Source organism: Nothoprocta perdicaria, unplaced genomic scaffold (assembly GCF_003342845.1).
Source record: "Nothoprocta perdicaria isolate Ctin4 unplaced genomic scaffold, notPer1 scaffold_81, whole genome shotgun sequence".
In the NCBI taxonomy this organism is placed as follows: domain Eukaryota; kingdom Metazoa; phylum Chordata; class Aves; order Tinamiformes; family Tinamidae; genus Nothoprocta; species Nothoprocta perdicaria.
In genome coordinates, this window is record NW_020456099.1 from 1,037,578 (window position 1) to 1,059,832 (window position 22,255).

General features: G+C 52.0%; 1 protein-coding gene across 1 annotated transcript in view; it reads right to left on the reverse strand.

The window, feature by feature from the left end:
- The window catches only part of JADE1 (jade family PHD finger 1), a 32,204-nt gene that overhangs the window by 3,983 nt on the left and 5,966 nt on the right, over positions 1-22,255 (reverse strand). Inside the window, exons 2-10 of the mRNA XM_026051959.1 lie at positions 22,009-22,086; positions 13,414-13,496; positions 10,073-10,230; positions 7,553-7,740; positions 6,327-6,538; positions 4,640-4,807; positions 3,976-4,092; positions 747-1,280; positions 189-306 (exon numbers count right to left, since the gene is read on the reverse strand). Of these exons, the coding sequence (XP_025907744.1) occupies positions 189-306; positions 747-1,280; positions 3,976-4,092; positions 4,640-4,807; positions 6,327-6,538; positions 7,553-7,740; positions 10,073-10,230; positions 13,414-13,496; positions 22,009-22,060 (1,630 nt within the window). The 5' untranslated portion in view covers positions 22,061-22,086. The remainder of the gene's footprint in view (positions 1-188; positions 307-746; positions 1,281-3,975; positions 4,093-4,639; positions 4,808-6,326; positions 6,539-7,552; positions 7,741-10,072; positions 10,231-13,413; positions 13,497-22,008; positions 22,087-22,255) is intronic.

Consider the following 22,255-nt stretch of genomic DNA (forward strand, 5'->3'; position numbering starts at 1 on the left):
AGAGCAGACGCACGCCCTCCTAYGGCAACGTGGCCACCGCTGGAGCTGCCCCAGAGTCTCACGTCCAGGCTGCTGCAGGGTGGCCCACACAAGCTTTCACTGAGCCCAAGCGAGGTCCTGTTGTCCCTGGAGAGGGTGGCGGGGCCGCAGGCAGCGCGTGCGGCGCCGGAGCCGGCAGCGAGGCCTACCTGAAACGCGCTCCTGCTCCAGCTGCTTGGCGTAGGCATTAAATATCTGCTCCTGAACTCTGCAAACAGACCGCTTGATTTTTTCCCTCCGGGTTACCATGTAGGTGAGGTTACGTACCTAGAAGGCATCAAATTGAYGACTTTTACAGAAATCAGAGCTCTACTGAAGAAAAAAAAAAAAAACTCCCTCTTGTTCAGTTTTTCCCTGAGAGTGGCTCAAATCAAGAGAAACTGAGAGATTTTTTTTCACGTGCACCAGAAAGTAGGAGCAAAGGAAGCCCTCGCAGCTGCAGAGGGGCTACCTGCCGTGGGCTGCAGCACCAGAGAGCAACCAGAAGCACCACCCCAGATCTGACACTGACTACCTAATGGCTGGACACTGCAAGCCAGGAGCTGCCAACCCCGGGGCCTAACCTGCCACTGCAGAAGTGCAAAGGGTTTAGCCCACCCTGCCCTGTGCCAGTTCAGCTAGGTGTCCCTGGCCAAGTGGGCTGGAGGGAGCCAGGCGACCTGCACGGGCAGCCACGGCCGGCAGCGCAYGCGGGGCCGCGCTCTTACCCGCTCCAGGTCCTGCCGGAGGTGCGTGAAGAGCTGCAGGCGCCTGAACAGAACATCCTGCTCTCGCTTGGCCAGATTGTCCTCCTCGTCCTTCTTTGGGGTAATCAGGGGCTTGTTGAAATTGGCTTTTCTCTTCAGCTTCCAGTACTGGTAGAGGAACCCCACGGGCTCCTCGGGCAGCCGCAGCGCTTGAGCCACTTCCGAGGACTCAACGAACGTGTAGAACTCGTCCTCCAGCTGCTGGAGCTTCTGCTTGCGCACGCTGACCCTGTGGGCCTCCTCGTGGTTCTGCTCCTTGCCGTGGAAGGGGGCGACGTGGGCAGGACGCGCGCCCTCCTGGAGCCCGTTCCCGTTCTCCCAGCCTGGGCTTTCGGCGAGGAGCGGCCCCTCCGGCGCCGGCTTGGCGGCGCTGTGCTTGGGGCAGTACGACTTGAACTTGACCTCGTCGTTCTCCGCCAGGATGGTCTTCATCTCCAAGCCGCRCTCAAATGCGCAGGTCACGTGAAASGCTGTTCTGCAGTTCTTCACCGAACACTACGGAAATGAAACCGGAATTAGCCAAGCACAAGAAGCGGGGCTGCCTGCAGGGATCCRAGGGGCCGGGACTCCCTGGGATGAGCGACTCGGCTGCTGGGCTCTGTGTCACCTGGGGGAGAAGGGGCAACGCACATTTTTTTTTTCTTTTTGCCATTTTTCATCCTCCCCAACGAAATCAGACCCTCATGGACTGGCACTAGCTCTGCTCATTTAACACTTGATTTCAATTATAACTAATTTTCTCCTGCAAAATGCTGTCATAACTATTACCAGTAATAAATTTAAAGGTTTAAATATGTTCCTAGCATAAACATGGTTTAAACATGTTCCTAGCATGTTCATACATACRTGCACACACAACACCAACATGTATGTATACACGTATTTCTATCAACTCACACTTCTGTCCCCAGTACAAATAATGAAAAGTGGAAAGTAATGTAGCTGACCTTAACTAGGAGGGAACAAAACTGCACCTTATCCAAGTCATCCACCCTCCAGGAGGAATTTGCTACGCTAGGACTCTTATGTAGTACCCTGCAAAGCTGCCAACTGTCCTTCTCCTCTGGGCTTTCCCGCTGGGGCTGACTCAGCAGCCGGCCGGCACAGGGAGGCGCGCTGGGCTTTCCCTGCCCGAGATGCCAATCAGCCTTCCTTAATAACATCAATATACGCAGCAGGGTTTGCATGGCGGGGGTGTTTGCTTTTGTTTCCAATAAAAGCCTCTTCTGCCCTTTCCTCTCTCRCTACCAAGCAGGGCACGAGCAGCTGAGCGGGACGTTTACACAAGACGCTGCTCTGGCTGCGATGCCCCGTGTGCCGCCCCAGCCGCSCCGCAGGCCGGGGCTCCCTGGCTGCTGCTGCGGCATTGAGAGCAGCTCTGCAGGATACTCTGCCAGTGGGGCAGGGGCCTCGCGGCCCCAACGGGGCTTTTCTCCTGTCCGTCCTTCCCGGCCCCGAGACGCGCACGGCTCCTGCGAGACGGCAGCACGAGCCGCAGCTTCCTCCTCCGTGTTCACAGAAAACTCGTGCAGCCGCCCCTCTGAAGAGGGCTGCAGAAATGAACAGAACAGCTTCTCTCAGCTGCATCAGAGCTGCCAAGAGGAAGGGGACAGGTCTGCAAGGAGGTATTATGTTTACAGATTTATATGCTGTGGACAGATTTATTTTCTTTACTTAACGTTTACTATTTTATACATCCCTTTAAATGGAAACAGACTGATGGGTTTCACTGGCGCTCCCTCTGCATGGCTGGTTTACAACTTTTTCTGGCAACCTCATCAAATGGCTCTGAGCAAGCAGAGGAAAAGGGGAAATGGATGGCATTTAGTTTTGAGAAGTGTAGGATTTTAGGAATTTTTGCATCCTAATTCCACTCTAACCACCATGGATTCTGCAGCACTAGGCTAAGGGCAAGTCCTAGCAGTCCTGTTCCCTGCTCCCTGTAAAACCCAGGCAGCGGTGCCTGCCCAGCTGTCCCCAGGGGCCTTCCGAGGGCCATTTTGCTGAGGCATTTCCAGCCCTTGGAAGGTGGAAGACATTAGCACAAACACCACGTTACACTTTATTGTCTTTTCCTAGACAATGATATCACTTTACCCGAGTAGGTCACCTGCACTTGCTCTCATCATTTGTTCCGGAGTAAGTTCAAACTTGTGCCTCATCTCCTGGGTCCCCTTGCACAAACCTGGGGTCTAACTCATGTGTTTTTTCTCAGTCGCTCTAGATTTTAAAATTGCTCTCAAAGTTATTGCTTAAACTGAATGGTTTTCCACTGCAGAGGATGCCCAAGTCCTTCACAGCTAACAGACTGCTGCAGCTACGCATACAAAATAAAGCAATGAGCATTGTGCCCAGCCGGAAACGCTCCGGTGGGATCAATTCCGTGCTTTGGGAGTAGCAGCAATTCCCACATGCCGGGGAGAACCAACCACTGCCTCCGTATCCAACTGGATGTGCAGGGAGCGCAGCTGGCCGGGAACAGGCCCTTCCTGCGGCCTCTGCACCTGAGCAGGACTTGTTTGTCTACTGCGCACGGAGAGCTCCTGGAGCGGGAAACACGGCACGTGGCTCCCTGGCACGCGCAGGCTACGGAGCTACCAAAGAAYGGGAATCTCCAGGATTCTGCTCTGYCCTGCTGCCCTGAGCCCTGCACATCGCTGGGACAAAGCGAGTAGGAGGCCTCAGAACAAGAAAGCGACGCTGCCTCTACTGGGCACGTCACACCCGGGGGCTCCTCTTCCTTAAAAACGCACCCAAACCCCCACATTTTATCCACCCCCAGTGGAGGAAATGGGGGTCAATTCCTCAGCTCTTGGCTTGCTTGGATCCTGGGCAGGCTACTTACCTGCCTGCTGTTCAAAAAGCCCAGTATTAACAGGTCAAATGTTTCCCTCAGAATAGCAAAAGCTGCAGCAACAAAACCCCACAGAAACAGAAGAAAAAACTCTTTAACACTTTAATCCCAGCTACACTCGCAACCAACACGTTCCAACATCTGGTTGTGTCTAAAATAAGAAATGCAAAGCTAGAACTAACCAAGCAGCCAGTTCTAGCGCCCGAGTAAACAGTGTTCAGTGGTTGGCAAGCCTGCAAACCCTTGGCTATTATGACTAGCATTTTACTAGAGAGTAAGAGCACAGTGCCAAAGCAAAAGCACCCCTAAAAACAAATACTGATGCTACTGAATTACCTGTATTGAAGCCCCAACTTTTTCATTACAAAGGCTGCACACTAACGCCCATCTACTGCTGGGAATGTGAGAAACCTTCGTAATAGGTTCCATTTTTTCCGGGCTGCCAATGCTCACCTAAAGGAAAGAAGCATAAGAACACAGAGTGACTACCATGCAGTTAACTGAACAGGACGCAACTTCATAAAAAGATATATTTCCTTCAAATCAGCGTGTTTTGATTTCTTCACTTTATAAAGAAACAAAAATCCAACGGTACTTTTAAAAAGATTCAGGTCTTCAGTGCAGGAACAAAACAGTTWCAAATTCAGCACTACCAATTTAAAATTTTTGGAGAGTGTCAAGATGTGTTTATTAGAACCTGTAAAAATTCTGTTACATCTTGAACTTCCCTTAACTCACTTCCAAATTTCAGTCTAGAAAACAAAGCAGATCTCACTATAAAGAGCGCTGCCTGCTTTGCCCTTTTGCAGCCAAACTAGGGCTGCCACAGCTAACGCGAGTCCCGTCCTAGGGAYGCTCCATCCCGGCAGGCTTTACAGCTCACTGGAAGTGGCTGCATTCCTGATTAGCCTTTTCCACTGCCCTCATGGCACCAGGTTAGCGCCCGTCCCAGCCGCGCTCCTTCTCCCCCGCTCYCCGTCACGCCGGGCTCCGGCCCTACCTCGGGGATCCAGAGGGCGCAGCTGACGTGGACCCACTTGGTGCCGCTCCGCGTGGGCTTCATGGCGCCTCCCTTCTTGGGGCACAGCAGGCACTTGGGGCGCAGGCCGAGCGCGCACGTGCGGCACAGCCAGCTGCCCTCGGGCACTTTGAGGATGCCGTAGCAGGCCTGCGCCGGCGCCAGCACCGGGAACAACAACACACAGGCCTGTTGCTTGTTTAGCTGATTACAGGTAGCTTTGCACAACTCTCAGAATGCTACTAGAACGTATATAAAATACCTGCACGCACGTGCACACACACRTGATATATATACACATATGCATCTACGGACTATGCATGCACGCATGTTTGTTAGATGTGTATGCATTTTACATACACACATGTATATAAAAAATATATATAAACACATTAGTTGTGGAGCATCTCAGGATGCTTCCTAGACTTAGCCAACCACGCGACCCATTCCCCAAACAGAGTTTTCCTCTGAGCAAGAAAAGCAGGAAGCCAACACCAACTTTTAATRTAAGGAAAACCCACTGGCCACACTTCAGCTGGGAAAATAAAGAGCAAAGGGAGCCCCAGCAGCAGCCCTGGGCGCTGTGAGCTACAGGGCTCAGTATGAGAAACCCTACAAGTGACAGCACTTGGGCCTGAACCCAAGTCAAAAGGCACATCCAGGAACTCGAGAGCCCTGTGGTGCAAAACGCAGCCTTTCTCCAAAGCCCTGGTCCCTGTACTGCTTATTCAGAGGGAGGAGCGCAGCGTGGGGACTAAGTAGGATCACTTGCCTCAGAAGACTGTTTCTTTATGGGGACCTCCATCCAAACTAGTATCAATTTTAATCCTATTTAAGTTTCAGATTGGCTGTGATTACAGATTAGCGTGGAACAGCTACAGGTCTTCAAGCACTGACTTTATTCCTGGAGCACTTGCTAGATAGCAGCTCATGCCTTACTGCTTTTGTAACGGTATTTCTTTACCATACGTACAAATACAGACTTAGGTAACACGAGCAAGAAAACACTGTCTTGCTTACAGGCTGACCCAGCCTTCCCAGCTCTGCATGACACAGCAACCCTCTCGAAGCTGGGAAGGCAGCTGGACAGGCCCTGGGAAGGCACTGCCCACAGAAAGGAGCAGCCAGGGAAACACAGAGCATCTGTTCTCCTGCGCTAAAAGGGCCTGTTCAAGGGCCACCAAGAGGTGGCACATCGTGGTGCTCCCTTTGCCCAGCTCACGTTGGTAGGGTCTTCATGAAGGCAGAAGCATTGGGATAAATCCAGCTGTAGGCCTGGCAAATTGCCTCAGTTCTCTCTTCCTCCCTGCTCAGCCYAAGTTGCTGGCACTGCGGGTATGCAAGAGCGTGCAGCAAGGGACAAAAGCAGGAACAGAGCCAGGGAAGTGAGAAGGTACCACAGGGCCCATCTGCACGTGTTCATGGGGCCGTGCTTGTAGCTTCCCTCACACACAGGCTACAATGCCAYCTTTTAGCTCTCTCAGCATGACAGTTTTACAATTACAGGTAATTTCTGAATGCACCTAGCTGCTCAACGGTCAACTCTAGAAAAACTTTATAGAACAGTGACTGTCACTGTAAAACCCCAACTGCCGAGGTAACCAATCTAAGGGCTTGGAGAAGGGCCTGGAGCRCCCCTGCATCCCCCACGGTGGCTGCGCGGCCGTACCTGGTGCACGCAGATGTTGCAYTTGTCACAAAACACCATCTCGTTGCCATCCTCGCCATCCGGGGACTGACAGACRTCGCAGACGACGTCCTCGTCGTACTCGATGCCCAGGCCCTCCTCGGTCTCGATGGCGTGGCTCATGCTGTCGCAGCACCGCTGCTCAAACTCCTCCAGGACCCGCTCCATGCTCTGCTCGTCCAGCTCGGGCAGCCCTGCGGAACCGCACCCGTTATTTCCTTGGAGGGAACAGCCCCGGCGCCGGCATCCCCAGCTTCCCTTCGGAATCTACAGCCCATGAGATTTGCAGCCTTCTCCCCAGCAGCCTCCACGTGCCTCCTTCCTAGACATTTGGGACTGCTCCAGCATAAACTAAGGGAAGCACAAAAAATGGCACGCTRAAAAAAAACACTCTGTCCTGGAACAGCGCTAGACTAACACAAGTGAAGTATCAAAACTGATCTCTTAAAAGCCGCAGAGTTTTTACAGGTGATTCTGATTTTGGTTTCCTGGTCGTGTTCTCATTTTTCACTTCTCCTTGGGCAGCACTAGCTATGGTTTCTGTTTCAATTCTGCAACCCAAACACTGAATTTCAGTTAAAGATTATGGAGTATTTTGAACTAAAAATGATGAAGCACCAATCAGGGAAATATTTCAAACATTGTGCTTGTAGCAAACTAACGGTTTCCTAGAAACTGTGATCCAGCAGGGTGCAAACCCAGACTGAGATTTGCTGTTGCTGTTTTCCTGAAGACAGTTGGAAAAGTGACTTAAACCTTTAAATCATCATCCTTAAAAAAAAAAAAAAAAGAAAAAAAGCACGATGTCTTCACACACTGAATGGGATTAAGCCTGACCGGAGATCTGGATAAAAGGCCTCAGGAAGAGACAAGGTCTGAGCTGGCTGTTTCTTCCGTACGTGGGCTCAGAAAGGAGGAATTTTCACTGAAAGGTCTGGGAGGCTCTTCACAGCAAGCACGGGGGAAGCTCCTTACRGACTCCTTCCCTGAGCCGTGCAGCCTCCCCGAACCTCCCAAGACTCCTGGTCTACCTCTGCAGAGAGAACAGAACCAGCTGCAGAGAGGAACATGGATGTGTGGTACAGTGGGAAAGAACACACAGAAACTGGCCGCTGGGCAGACTGCCGGCACGCGCTCCGTGAGGACGAGGGACCGTGACACTGGCACGACAGGAACACCCTGACACAACGCGGGCGCCGCCTGCTCACCCATCTCCTTGAACTCCTCGTTGGCGAGCTGCAGCCAGGCCACGTCCACGTCGTTGAGGTCGTAGCGGCACACGCCGTCCGCCAAGGTGCGAATGTCCACGTAGCCCAGCTCCRGCGGCTCCAGGCCCGAGGACACTATGTACTTCCTGGGACGTGTGAACGTGACCGCTTTGGTCTCGGACACGATCCTGCAGCAGGGGGACAGAGACGCGCTGGGTCTGCCGGCTGCCGAGCGACCCGCGTCCGCAGAGCGCGCGGTGCCCCGCTCTGAGGGGCCAGGACCTTCTAGGGCACCCTGCACCCCTGGGATGGGGCCGGAACACGGCTCAGGCAGCTTACAGCACTGCAAGGCTATGAACAACGGGCTGGCTTTGCTTGGAAACCCAGGTCATGACACAAATCACTGAGAAAATGAAGAGAYTAGAGGACAGAGCTCTGGCTGCTCTTACCTGAAATTCTTACCTGTTTCAAAGCTAGAGGAGACACACTGTTTTTAAGTAGTGATGGCTGCCATAGACACAGACACTAAACTCTGTTTTAAGACATTTTTAAATTCATCTGTTTARCTATAGTAGCAAAATCAAGAAAACTGATGGAGAAAAAATGTGACACTTGCTACTAACACATAGTGTTTTCTTTCTGAAATTTCTTCCTTCATTGTGTGTGTACCTATGGCATTGCCATCCTGGTGAGATTCAGAAGTCCCTTCCACAGACCCGCGGGCTTTTCCATGCACCTTGCCCTCACTTACCCCAGCACATCCCAGCTCCGACATCCTGGCTCTGCATTTCTAACGCCACAACAGGCCAAACCTTGGAGCGGATGATTGATCGGTGCCACCGAGCCACCTCCTCTCAGGCTGGGAAGGCTCCAGGTGGCCCCCCATCCAGTAGGACAGGGCGTTTCAGCTGCCAGCTCAACGAGATTTTGTTTGACTCCTTTGCTGGAGACAGCCAAGTAGCTCCATGCAGACAGACGCCCTGTTGTGCCAAGGCTGCACCCACGCGCAGCTCACTAGGCCTCTCCTTCAGAGCCCTCGGAGTCACGTCCTCCCCAGGCAGCCTGTCCCTGGACACGCAGAGCGTGGGGAGAGGCCAACACTGCACCTGGGGCCTCTGCACGACCCGCAACCCAAGGGCTCTGCAGAGCTCATGGTGCTGCCTCAGCTGCTGCGCTGCCCCGGGCCGGGCCGCGTGGATTAACACGTTCAAGACTCCTGCATCTCACACCAGGTACTTTAAACTGAGCACAGTTTTCTGAACCCTCCGTGCCATAAATCCCTCCCTGAGCGCCTCTCCACAGGGCAGTTAAAACCCTGGGCAATCCCTGCATGTGCTGCCTAAATCCCACRGGGGTTTAGAGGGCCACAAAAGCAGCCACGCTTGTTGCAAGGCCCCAGAAGGCACACTGAGCTGAACGCCAGCACACACGGGCACTGAATGAGTACACGGACTCCCCGCTCTGCCCCGCTCCCGCCCCGCTCGCGCCGGCCCCTGCCTGCACGGGCAAAGCCTCCGGTTCCGCAGGATCCTCCCCTGGCCAGCAGCAGCCGCCTGTAGCGCCCTCCCTCCTGCTCTACCTGAGCGACCGGCCCTGCTCCRGGGCCCTGCGCAGAGGAGCTGCAGCCTCAGCGGCCTCCACATGGAGCCAACAGCAGGAAATGGGGCTGGAGGGGCCACTGCTCAGCGGGGCAAACTGGTTTTAGGGAGTCCCTGCCCAGCAGGCGTAACTGGGTCTAAGGGCCACTACAGCCTCCCTGCCGCCAGGGCTGCAGCCTTGGCAGAGGTAAGTAATCAAATGGCCAAAATTCCCACTTTCTCCACCTCCAATCCCAGCTAGCCACACGGCAGTTGCTGCAGTATGCTCCTGCCTTGACAAGTGCACYGTTCAACTGGAAACACAAAACATCTGAATGCAACAAACAAGGGAAAGAAAACGTTTGCRTGGGTTAGAGCTGGGAAATCCTGCATTGATGCATTTAGTTACAGGCACATCTGGATGGCTCTTAAAACAACTGACGTGTTGTGTAAAAAAACACAAATATAAAACTTTCAAGTTAGTAAACAAAATGAGACCAGAAAACAGCATAAAGCCAGAACAAATGCTGCGTTCTCTGGATCCTTTAAATCTGTCTTATCCAAGTGATTCCTTGAAAGGCACCTCTGGCTTGGAACTGAGCACGAGAAGCGCCAGGCAAGGGCTCTTCTGGCYGTGCTGAGTGAGGTCAGGTCTGGGCTTAAAAATGGCAGCTGTTTGTGAGGGTACATCATCACAGTTCTTCCTAGCAAAAAATGCCACCATCATTCTCCGACATTCGTGYTTCTACCCAGCGCAGAACAGAGCTGGCCTGGTTCCTGGCCTGTCCCACCACTCAGCGAGCCCAGGCAGGTCGCTCTCCTCTCCGAGAAGCGAGTCCCTTCCAGCTGTTCCCGAGCGAAGAGGGCCCGGGCAGCCGAGGCAACGCACATGAGCTGCYAGCAGAAATGTGTGTGCATTTGGTTGCATTCCTCCAAACTATACCTGGCTACTGGTTCGGGGATGGTCCCTGGGCTAACTGGCACCTGAACTCCCTTTTCCCACTCCTGCCTCCAGGGGTCTGCCAGCACATAGTAATCCTCAGGGTTCAGCTGGAAGGAGTCATGTAACTTCATGGCAGTGATCAGGTCCGTTCTGAACACCTGCAAAGAGAGTGACCAAGAGAGAGAAATAGAGACACTGACATTCGATATTCACACTCTGATTCTTGGCTCCAGGGTGAGTGTGGAGCAGAACGAGGTCACGGTACCACCCGCGAGCCCCGCCGACGGCTGCAGGACGGGGCTCAGCCGCGGGGCAGGGCAAGGGAGGGCAGAGGCTGCAAAGGCCAACACAGCGGCTGAGGCCTCTACGAGGCCGGGGCTCCCCCGCCGCAGCCGCAGCCGCAGCCGCAGCCGCCCGGCCCTCCCTCTTGGCTGCAGCGAGAGCCGCAGGGAAGCGTCGCCCCTGCGGCGCGGGCACCCTCGCCACCACGCAGCGGCCTCAGCGCGGCACCGAGCCCCAGGGCTTCGGTAACTGCTGCAGCTCCGWCTAATCTGAAAGCATTCTAGAAATTCCCTGCGGTAGGAATCAAGGCGGGACTCCACCGTGACCAGCCGCGAGAGGAAATTCTAAGGAGATGACTCTTGGTGCAAGCATTTAAAAATACTAGCCAAAAGAGCAAGGAAAGCAGGCTCCGGGCTGCGAGGCGGAGGGCAGCTCCGYGCTCAGCACAGGGGCTCGCTGCTGCGCGCGCTGCAGACACCCCTGCCCCACGGCCGCGATTCCGCTTTGCAAGGGCACCTGCCTCTGAAGCCCGTGGGGTAGCYGGCAGCACAAGCCCGCAGCGAGGCCGCCTCCGGCAAGCCAGGAGTGAAATCCAGAGGGGTCCCCCCGCGCAGGGACGTGCCGCGCGCCTGGTCCACACGCTGCAGAGGGCCAAGGACGAGGCCGGGAACCAAAGCTGTGCGCTCGTCCCCGCGCTGCAGTGCTGCTGTGCGGGACAGCAACAGCCCCGGCTGCCCTGTCCCCGCAGCCCCCTGCCCCATGCAGAGGAAAAGAGGAGAAATCACCCGGTGACACGAGAACACAACCACTCTGCAAGAAGAGGAAAGGAGCATCCTAAGGACAGGTCCCATGCGCGTTTCTCCCATGGGGCAGGCCGAGCCAGCACCCATGCAGCTCTGCACTGCAAGGCCCACAGGAGCAGGAGGATGAGCAGCAAGGGCCTCCAGGAGCTGCTCCTGGGCTAGAGCGACTGCCCAGCCCCGTGGGCCCCTGCCAGCCAAGTGCTGCATGTGGCTGCAAAGAGCCACCTCCACAGCGAGGTGTCCAGGCAGGCCTCCCGAGGACAGCAGTCTGTCACGTACCACTAACACACCTGACTTCTCAGTAGATGATCTGAGAGTTTGGGTAAGTGTTTCAGAGAAGCAACAAATTTGATGGTTAATGATAGGCCCTCATGTCAAAGCGTGAAGTGCCTTTCAGGCAGAACAACTCGTTTTGAAGCCTTTCCTCCCGCCCAGCACACACATACTCCCCATGAGCATCTCTGTTTGTTGCTGTTTCAACACTGAGTTGAAACACTTCAGTGTGGTTCAGTGTTTCAACACTTTTCTGAGAAAGCAGAATTATGACTTCTTTTCTTACATTAACAGATGTCAAAAAATTGCCACCCTTAAAAATAAGTATGAAGGGAAGGGTGAGTACTGGTAATGACATCTGATGAAAACGTTTTTAAATAATCTAATCGCAAGTTTTGTGAGGCTGCAGCCAAGGAGTGCAAAATAATCCACCACGAAAACTAGCTCACAAAAAAACCATGCCCAGCTGGCCAGGGGCTTCTGCACTTCTCAGTGATGTGAATCACAGCAGCCAAATGAAAACGAAACTGAAAACACAGAGCAGGATGCAAAACTTGCCCTGTGTGAGAGCGGGAGTACCTTGGGCTATCAGTTAAGTTTGTCCCCAAGCTCTCACAGAGGAGGGGGCCAACGCAGCGCCTCACAGCGTGGCCCGCTCGGTCACCCTTCCTTCTGCTCCGCGTGCCGCTGCCACCAGGCTGCCGGGACAGAGGCACTCACGGCGCCCCGGACGCGGGCGCTGCAGAGCGAGGGGCGAAACCCCGGCCGTGTTGCAGCTGCGGTGACGCTGCCCCGAGCCCAGCGCAGCCAGCAGCTCCCTCAGCGTCTCACGCTCAGCAGGGGCCGCGGCGCCGTGCAAGGAGCGCAGGCAGCCGAGGCAGACGGGACCGCGCCACGCACCGAACGGGCAGCAGCAACCCCCGTCCAGGCAGGGAAGGCACAWGGAGAGACCAGCACAAAACTGTACAGAGCCGTTGCCAACAGGTGCAAGGAAAGGAGGGAGAAAAGACAGGAACACACACAGACAGGCAATAGCAAGAGCCACAGTTATCTCAGGTCTAGGGGCTGCTTCTAAGGGATAATTAAGGAACGCCAGGAAAGAAGCCTACCACCGGCAGGAACAAATTCACCATAGGCTTAAACATTCACAAAAGCAAACAAACAAAACCCTAAGATACAACAATCAAAAAATACTGAAGAATCACCAGTAAACTCTCCAGCTGAAGTTCTCACAGACCGAGCAATGACTGGGATTCTTCCCATGAAAACTCTTCRCTAGGACTAAGGTACACTGGTATCAGGGAGACGAGCAAAGCACGGTTTTTCTCAGCACCAGCCACACACTACGCAGCAGAAGTGCATGTCTTGGCTAAGGGCAAAAGCCCTGGAAACTCTGCCTCCCAAAGCTCATGGTTTCTTTGCAGCCTCCACAGAACCCTGATCCAATTTCTGCCTGTAGACAGGAAGATTCAGCACGAATATCTCCAAAGAACTGGCAGGCATTCATGTGTGACTGATCCAGCCTGGAAAGCTCAGCATGATTTACACTGCCCTTGCTAAGTTTTCCTCAAAGCGCTACCTGAGACAGAACTACAAAGAAGSAAATTTCTCATTTAACAAGCATGTTAAGTAAGATCACCTACTGGGGCCCAGCTATGAAACGAACGCACCTGACATAAAGCTTCATTCTGCACAAATCACACTACGAATCAACCCCAGCTCCTCAAACACTAGAAGACATCTACCAGGGCTACGGTGTGTCAGAATCRGCCAAAAATGCACTGCTAAAAACTGCTGCTGGCTGTGGCTATGTGAGCAGCTGAACTCCCTGATCTCTTGAGGCCACAAAGGATGGGGGGGCAGGTGCCAGGAGATGGAGCAAGAAGAAAAGAAAACGTAACTCAGAAGAAATGGCTCCATTACCGAGACATGTGCTTTCCATTAGACAGACATAATAAGGTGTTAATCTAATTGCAGAAATACCTCCGAGGGTTTTCGATCTTCATGTCTGGAGCACGAAGACATCCGACGTCGAGATCTTGAATGCTGGGACCAAGCAGACAAACCTAGAACACAGAAATGATCGTGTGAAGACACTGCTGCCGGATGCCAGCAAGGTCCTCCACTCCCAGCACACCCAAGTAGGCTGTGAAAGGTTGCACAGTCGCTTCTGTGATCTCTTTTCTGGTTTGTTTTTGTTTTCTCTAGTGACATATGTACTGCCTGTGCTATACTTAGCACTTTTCCCCCCAGCATTTGGGCCCATAACATCCTTTTCTGTGAGCAGCAGTAACGCACTCTCTGCAGATTACCAGCTGCTCAGGGAGTCTGCTGGGAGTCTCAGATGTAACCTTGGAAGTTAATGCACCTAACGTCCCATCTCTGCTGGCTACCCATTTTCCACCAGGMCAAGCCTTTCCAAAGGGAAGTGTGGAGTGAAGTAAAAGTGAAGTAAAATGCTCACCCAGTAACACCCTGCAACAAGAGCTGCTGCCTCTTCTCCTAGGGAAACCTCTCACCTCGGTTATGCTAGTTTTGGTCTACAGAATTATTCTTTTATTCCAAACAAATTATATCTTTTTGCCTCAAAACCTTTTTACAGAGTCTCTATCAGCTTTCAGAAATATTTTATCAGAAGGCAAGGGAAAAAGGGGAAGAAGGAAAGGGCACTCCTTGGACGAGGCAGTGCAGTGACACCAGCACGCAGCCCGCTGCTAAACCCGCCCGTCTCACGCCGCTGCAAACCAGCTCAGTCTAATTCAGCAGCACTTACACGTGCAGCAGGTCTCTTCCTGTGGCAGCTGCACAGCAGGAGCAAAACCTGCAGCGGAGCCAAGGGCCCAAGGGTGCGGATGGCGAGAGCAGCACCTCCTCCCACCAGGCAGCAGAGGCCTGGGGGGGCAGCGAGCGCAAGGCACGTGGGGACAGGACAGGGTCATCTCTGTTAAAGCCACCAAACTCACTCCAAGTGAAGTGGTTGCATCCAACTTGCATGAAAAAATCAAAAAAAAAGACACTTTCCCTAAGCCCTTCTATTTAAGAATTGCATTTTCTACGAAGGGAACAAAAGCACAGAAAGTCACTGCCTACAGCTACTAACCTGTGTGGAAAGCCACCTCCCAAGACCTGTTGCTGGCATCCCATYTAAATGTTCTCTTGCAATCCAAAGAAAGGCACAAGCAGCACCACGGGGTCCTGCTTCTCTGCCCTGGCCAACCTATACCCCACCTCCAGGCAGGAAACAGGTAAGAGGAGAAGAAATAATGCCCAGTGAAAAAGAGTATCAGAGATACACAACTAAAATTCCTAGCAGGAAAAGCACAGTGGATTTTAGCTGTAACCCAGCAATTTATACATGATCATTCTAACAGAGAGGTGTGATTTCGTTCATCACTGGACTCTCTGTAAGACACAGTGCAGGTTCACCAGGGCTGGGCCTCTGCATTAGCTACCCCTTCATGCAAGCTAGGAGGAAAATCATCTCTATTCCTGAACTACAGAATCCACATCGCTYCTCTTAAGGGCTATAGGAAATCCCACTCTCTAATGTTTTCATATGGAAGGGACAGCTCAAACACAGCCAGCCCTCTTCATGATATATGAGCATTTTTTTCCATGCCAAATAACTTCCTACAATGAAGCATGGAAGAAAGACTTCCTTGCATAGTTCTCTAATAGCTGTTTCCTTGCACATAAGGCTGGTGAATGGACAGTGGAAAAGCTTTTAATAAGTTATTAAAGAGACTGTTGTATTTTTCTGGGCAAGGTAATGTGGCGGTACATAATACTATGAGAAAAAGGTGGAAAAATTTCTCATGGGACAGAGATTTTACTACCCGCTAAGATCCGTAACTGTAGCTAACAGGTGACCTTTGACAAGGGCTTCACATCAGTATGGAAAACATTTACTCACTGAATAAACAAAGGCCAACTATAAAGCACACATTCACAGCCTCAAATTGCCAGCACTTAAGACACAGAGAGCAAGAAGCTAAAGGAGGCAGCCAAATGACACCGGCTCTCCAGCCCAAATGCTCTTAAATTTAACCACTTGTGCAGCCTCAGAGAGAAGCTCCAGCTCTTTCACTGAACTCAAGGGCAGAGTTTCACTGCCTTCAGCAGTGCMGAGACCAGGTCACTAAATTATCCCCGAGTTTCTTTCTTAGCAGGCAATCCCCCAGCTCCGAGTGCACTCTCGGAAGCGCAGGAGGAAAATCAAGGGTGTGACTCATCTTTAAGCATCACTTCCATATTTTGGTACTAAATCCAAGGAAAGGAATAAGCTCWCAGGCAATTGCTGCTACTCCAGTGGAAAATGGCCCAATTTTTATGTCTGAACACACGTAGTAAGAATCATTCATGGAGTACATGGAATAAACAATATGTGGCGTTAAAAACAGACACAGGATCTGAAGCAGTTCTCCTGCGTTATAAACACACATGAACCTACAGTAAAACATCTGGAGTATTTYAGAAACACTCCAAATTCTTTTTGACAAAACGATCCCCTTGTCCTATGCAMAATGCTAAATGACTGTGCTCACCAACAGCCTTAGTCTGATCCAGGCAAGGAACCACCAAGCTTGGCAAAAACACTAATCATCAAGACAGAGTCAAATGGAATCTTACTAAATAACAAAAAATATATCAGAGACCTAAATTACCGGGATTTGGAAGAYAGAGAAAATTCTAAGGTAACATTACACCTTCCACGGGAAATGAGTTTTGTTGAAGATGTGTGAGATGTTAGAGGGTACATACAAAAACACATGTAAACAAATAGGAAAAATATAGCGCTCCAAAGCATGGAGCTATGAACAAACCAACCAAAAAACCCACATACAAAACATACAAGCCTATGATTATCAGAAATCAGGTGGAAAAGGTGCTTTGCTAAGTGGTCATCCCTGCACACCACAGCTCAAGGTAAGGAGAAGCATGGCTGGCAGCACTGCTCCAGGAGACACACATCAGGACCGTCCTGGTCCTTCTATTTAAGTTTGAATTTTTAAGGTTAAATAGATTTCTATTATTTTTTCTCCTGAACGTCCTTGGCATTTGTCTGTCCCCGACGATTCTTCCAATACCACACACCGAATAYATGAAAAACACCTCACCGAGAGCAAAGAGAGAAGAACCAGAGCCATCAATACTAGAGGTCYAAGTGGATAAATTCACATTTGTCCACTTAACAACAGAAAGCAGAAAACCCCCAGCAAGCAGCTAGGCACGATCCTCAGCAGCTCGGCAAAGCCCCTGTCAAGAGAGGCCAAGTGCTCACACACAACTGCTGCTGGAAAGGGGACTTTTAAGTTCCAAGCAGGGAAACCTTCTATTCCCCTAGACTGCCATATAAAACGTACTCTGTAAACACTGAGTTTTTATAATGCTCCTAGAAGGTGTATACAACATATGCACCTCCTGATGATAAAAGACAACAGTCAAGGAGTGTGAATTCTTTTTCCACATTTGCGAAAAACCTATGTGTGCCAGAAGAGTCCAATCAATCCTAAGCGTATCAATCTGCTAAATGATCTGTCAAACACACGTTTGGAGGGAACCCACCCCAGCCCAGCGCCGAGGCGGCAGTGGGGGGCGCGTGGGGCGCGTGTGTCTGGCTGCGCTCCTGCTCCTGCCGAACCAGCCGCTTCCAGCCGCCCGCGCGGCTCCCCCGCGCGCTCCGAGGAGGAGCGGGCGCCGCTGCCAGCAGCTGCCAGGAAGCTCTGCAGCCCGAGGGGGAAGCCGAGATGCTCCCGGCCTGCCCGGCTACATCTCTCTGCAATCAGGCTCCTGTCACTTAGACACAGCTCCACATGCCCAGTCCTAAATTCCAATATAAATGAATCAGGATATAAAAAACAAACTAACAAACAAAAAATCCACAGTACTCTGCAAGCAGTTTTCCAATATGTTAGGTATAAAAAGAGCTGCCTGTGCACTTATCTTTGGGCCCTATCACAGAGAAAGCAGCAAGTGTGCAAACACACCCTGCAGTGAGGTGTCACATATCCAAGTGGCCCTCCTCGTGTTCCTGCTGCTGGAGGAGCTGCCCCTCTAATCTCCTCTTCCGCTTACATAAGGGTGGATTGTTACACAATGATCTCGTTGGAGATCAAAACGGAAGAAGCAACGGCCTTTTATCCGGGATGCTCCTCACAAACGGAGGTGCCGCTTGCCGGGGACTCGGCCCACAGGGCAGGGGCTTCCAGACCCGTCTGTATGTGGCTCCAGCAGCCGCAAGCGGCGCTCCAGCCCGGCTGCCCGGGCAGCTCGGCACCGCACACAGCCCGCGAGCTCCAGCGTGGGCTCAGGCCAATGAGCAGCTCCCGAGGCAGCTCCCCCGGCCGGCGCCACGCGAGGCTGCTGGCCCTGGCAGCTCAGGGCGAGTCGGCTCTTCTTGACAGAGGGAGTCTTGGAAAGAAAAATGGGCCTCTCCAAAAAGGTGATGATTATGTCATATTTCTTCCACCGACACAACATCCTGGCAGCCCTGGTGTGTCTTTCAAACTCCTCTCCCAGCACACTCGGAAGTGTCACAGATGCTTCCCTGGAAGCTCGTTCCCTGCCCCAGTGACTCTAACCTCCAGCAGGATCCAAGTGCCGACCGTTTGTCAGCGCTTCAGATCCCATCTCTCTCCTTCAGGACTGCAGCCGTGACTGTGAAACCTGCTGCTCTGTCCAAACTCAAGCACTTGCAACTACACTGCGTTCAGCTGTAGAAAAAACATCATCTCCCAGTAGCTACAACTGAGGGGGAAAAAAGGTAACGAAAATGCTCCTCACTTTCTTCTCCCAAAGGTCATCCCGGGTTGCACGCTCTGTGAGGAAACCACCACATTTTGGGCTGCAAGCCGCCACAAACGGCGTCCACCCCTCGCCTGAAAACCTCAACACCTCTGCGGAGCCTCCTGAGATGTGTCTCAAACACTGGGGATCCACGGGATGAAAAGCGCTTCATAAATCCATGTCATCTGGCCAGAGCAGTGGGGATTGCCAAAAGACGTTTACCTTTAAAACAAATTTGTTTAGCAACCATAGAATAAGAGGCTGTCTAAACTGCAGAGCTACACTCCGTAGTCCCTAAGTATTAAATCTTTCATTTCTCAGAAGTGATGGGGAACCTTGTAAAGCCTGGAAGTATTTTTCATCAGCAAGTGTCTCCAGCTCTTCCTTCAGACACTCTGGAAGGAAGAGCATAATGAATTGGCAAACCTCCACAAATAAATGAAGAGGCTCTGTGGGAGCAAGCAAATGTGAAAAAATCACGCTTGGAATTCCTTGCTCATTGAAACCAGGGCTCAAACCTCCACCGACGTCCAAGCAGGGCTGGACTGCAGCCACAATGCACCTGCCTGAGGCTCAAGCCTTGCCTCAAACGCCACCTCTCCAAGTGCCCAAGCAATTCCGCACACAAGGGACACTCCAAGGCTGCAAAGGGCAACCGCTGCACAGCTTTACCYGGCCAGGGAGCAGAGCTGAAGGAACATTCACCACAAACTGCCTATGCAGATTTCCAGACCAAGGAAGCTAAAAACACAGACAGTTAGGATGTCACGAACATCATAACGCTTTTTATAAAGAGCCTGGCTAATATTAATGTCTATGATAGCTGCTGTAATACATTATCTGGAGAGGGACAGGAACTAACAAGCTGCCAGACAACAAAAAAAAAGCATTACTTTGAGGTGCCAATAATTCTCCTGCCTTCCCAAGCCTTTTCCAACACCATCTCTCTGCACTTACAGAGAGGTTCACAACTCAGAACTATGCCCGCAGCCATTTTTCACTCAATTATATTTTATGGATAAAATGTTCAAAAGTGACCTACAATTTCAGAAGGTGAAATCTCCCAGAAAGTACTGTGGTTTCTGGGGGCTGAGGGCAGCACTGCTGCGCACCACTTCCAGCGGCACCTCTCGCTCCCTGCTTCAATAGCTACTTGGGCCTCACGCCGGATGGCCTACAGATCCGACCTAGGCTGAGCTCCCGGTCTGATGTCACGGGCACACAGCTGACAGCCCGCAGAGTCGGGTTGCGGGGGCCAAGGCAACGTTTTGGGGGCACCAAGTTTGTGCTGAGCTGTTGGCAGGAACCAGGTGGCAGGGCTTTGTCCTCAGCGGGATCAGAGGCACCAGAGGCCCTGCTGAGGCCACAAGGCTGCCACACAAGCCCATTCCCTACAGCAGCAGCAGCCGCCGCCGCAGCGAGGCCCCGCGCGCGGTGAGCGCCGTGGGGCAGAGCGCGCAACCCCGCTGCAGAGGGGCGCGCGAGCCGGGCGCCGCACGGCCCCTCGCCGAGGGGAAGCGCGTGGCGGCCACCGCACTTGATCCGAGCGTTGATTAAAACTTCTGCTTTTCAATTAGAAGGCGGCTGTTTGAAGTGCCGAAAATAGTCTGTTTAATTGTCTTCTGCCTCCGGGAATCTCTGAGAGGGAAAAATAGCTGGTGGAAAGCTTAAACACTTCAACAGGGAGGCCAGAAATTCACAGAAATCTTTATCTTTTTTTTTTTTCCAGGCGTTACACTAGTATCAGGCACAGTGAACGAGACACTATTGATAGAATAATTATGGATCTCCATGCCGAAATTAACAGAGGGAGAGTAACCAGTAATTACAAAGACAAGAGGAGATTAAGGGAAGATGAAACCCATACAGGGAGAATCTTGGCGTTCAAACACAGCTACCAAGAACTGCTGGCACGCTGCAGGAAGAGGGCTGATGCGAAGGACAGGCCCTGAACGCCCCCGCTGCCCTCGTGCAGCTCTTCGTGTTCTTCGTGTGAAGGAGAAACTGCCTGGGAGAGGCTCCCTCAGCACTGCACCTTGTTGCACCTCCACATTATTCACCCTCAAACTTCTGGGGTTCTTGTGCAGGAACATAGGGAATACGCAGGGACCTATAAGAGAGTTTGCCCAATAGTTCCATAAGAAGAGGGAAAAGGGGGAATTAAGCCAAGGAGGGGTGGGGAAATGTATAATTGAAAGGCAAGTAATATATATATTGCAAATAATAGTTTAAAATTTAATTGGGTTTTTGCTATCTAATTTATCCAACAAATATTTATTCTGATTTGTTAATCAACTTGTGATAAACATAATGGTTACCAATAAATAATTATTTCCTTGCTTTCAAATAAAGCTATGAAAAAGGGTGTGAAAAAATGGCTAAGCCAAGTTCAAATGAAWGACATAGCATTAGCTGCTAATTGAGTATTTTACAAACATAAGCACATCTTTATCTCTTCTGGGGAAGAAATAAAGCACAGTACACTTCACCTTTGGGGAAATACACCGATTTCAATTTTTATAATCTCAAAAAAACAGCCTACCCTGGAAAAACAGATTACATTTGGGGGGTTCTCCCAAAACCTCCCAGCTGCAGGTGCTTCTCCAAGCACAAGCCGAATCCCACACATCTTGGGCAGCTTTTGCTCAGTCCCTGCACCTGGCTGAACTCCTACACAGTGCACTGGCTCTCACCTGCTCCAGCCCTTGCACCGCACCAGCCCCACAGCAGCTTCCGCAGGGCTCCGAGGCGCCGCTCCGGGCCGCCGGGCAGGCTCCCGGGGAGGCAGGATGTGCTTGGGCGTCCCCAGGCCGCGGGGCTCAGGGGCAGCCCCGCACAGCGCCGTGGGGCCGAGGGACAGCCCTGCACAAGGCCATGGTGCCACACAGCAGCCGCACAGCCCAGGGCAAGGCCTTCCAAAGTGCCTCGCAAATCTCCCTCATCATCTTCTACCGTGTTCCTGACTATCAAAAAAGCAGCAACAAAAAYGCAGATTTGGCCAAATACCATATTTTAAACTTAGGCAACAACTTTTATCCCAGGAGATGTACATGCACATAGATCAGACTAAAACCAAGAGAATGGCTCTGACATCTGGCCAAGTTGCACTGTTGTCGTGTACACTCTGCTTGCCTGTTTGAGCAAATAAAACACCCTGGCACATTTCCCACACTGCCATTTTTTTTCTTTTTCACATGAAAGACTATCAAATCCCTGGAATCCAAGCACAAGAAGTACATTTCACACAGCTCAGTGTCAGCTATGTCAGAACAGAAAGAGATAGTTCAAATGGAGAAATAAATGTCTATTCAAATTCCTTAATCACTGCAAATTGGTGAATGTTATTCCTCGACTGAGATAACTGTCAAGCAGAAGGAGCAACTTTTAAGCACTGCCAATCTTTCCTTTTGAAGTTTAAAGCAACACACCTTTCCATTGCACAAGAGAGAATGACAACACTGAAGCAAATCTGAAATCCTAACGCAAGCTTTCATTAAATATTGAGCTGCAGACAGCGTTACCGTATGAGTCCAACATGGATTTGGTCCCTGGTTTGTAAGGATAAATGATACTGCTTAAAACAGTTTTAAAGAGGAAAAAGAGACTTTTTTTCTTGTTTTGTCATATTAACTAGCACTGTTTGGTGAACAGTAACCCCAGGAGGATGCAGAATCCACCCGCCCGCTCCGAGCAAGGGAGCTCGGACCCGGCTCCTCCCCATGCAGCATTGGTCGGGCACATGCCCTGGACAGAGGAGCCTCGCGCGCCCCGCCGCGAGCCGCATGCACTTACTGCCGTTGTCRTCCGAGTCCTCGCTGCTGCTGGGCAGCCGGCGCCGCTTCATGCTGGCCACGGGGAGCCGCAGGCGGCCTGCAAAGCAAGCGGAGAGCGCTTAGCACACGGCGCTCGCCGCACGACGCTCGCCGCACGGCGCTCGTCGAGCTGCTGCTGCTGGCACGCGGGCGTTTGCAGCACGCCGGGCAAACAAACAGCCCGAAACGGCGTCTGACACAGCAACAGCAAATACCTCCACAGCGCT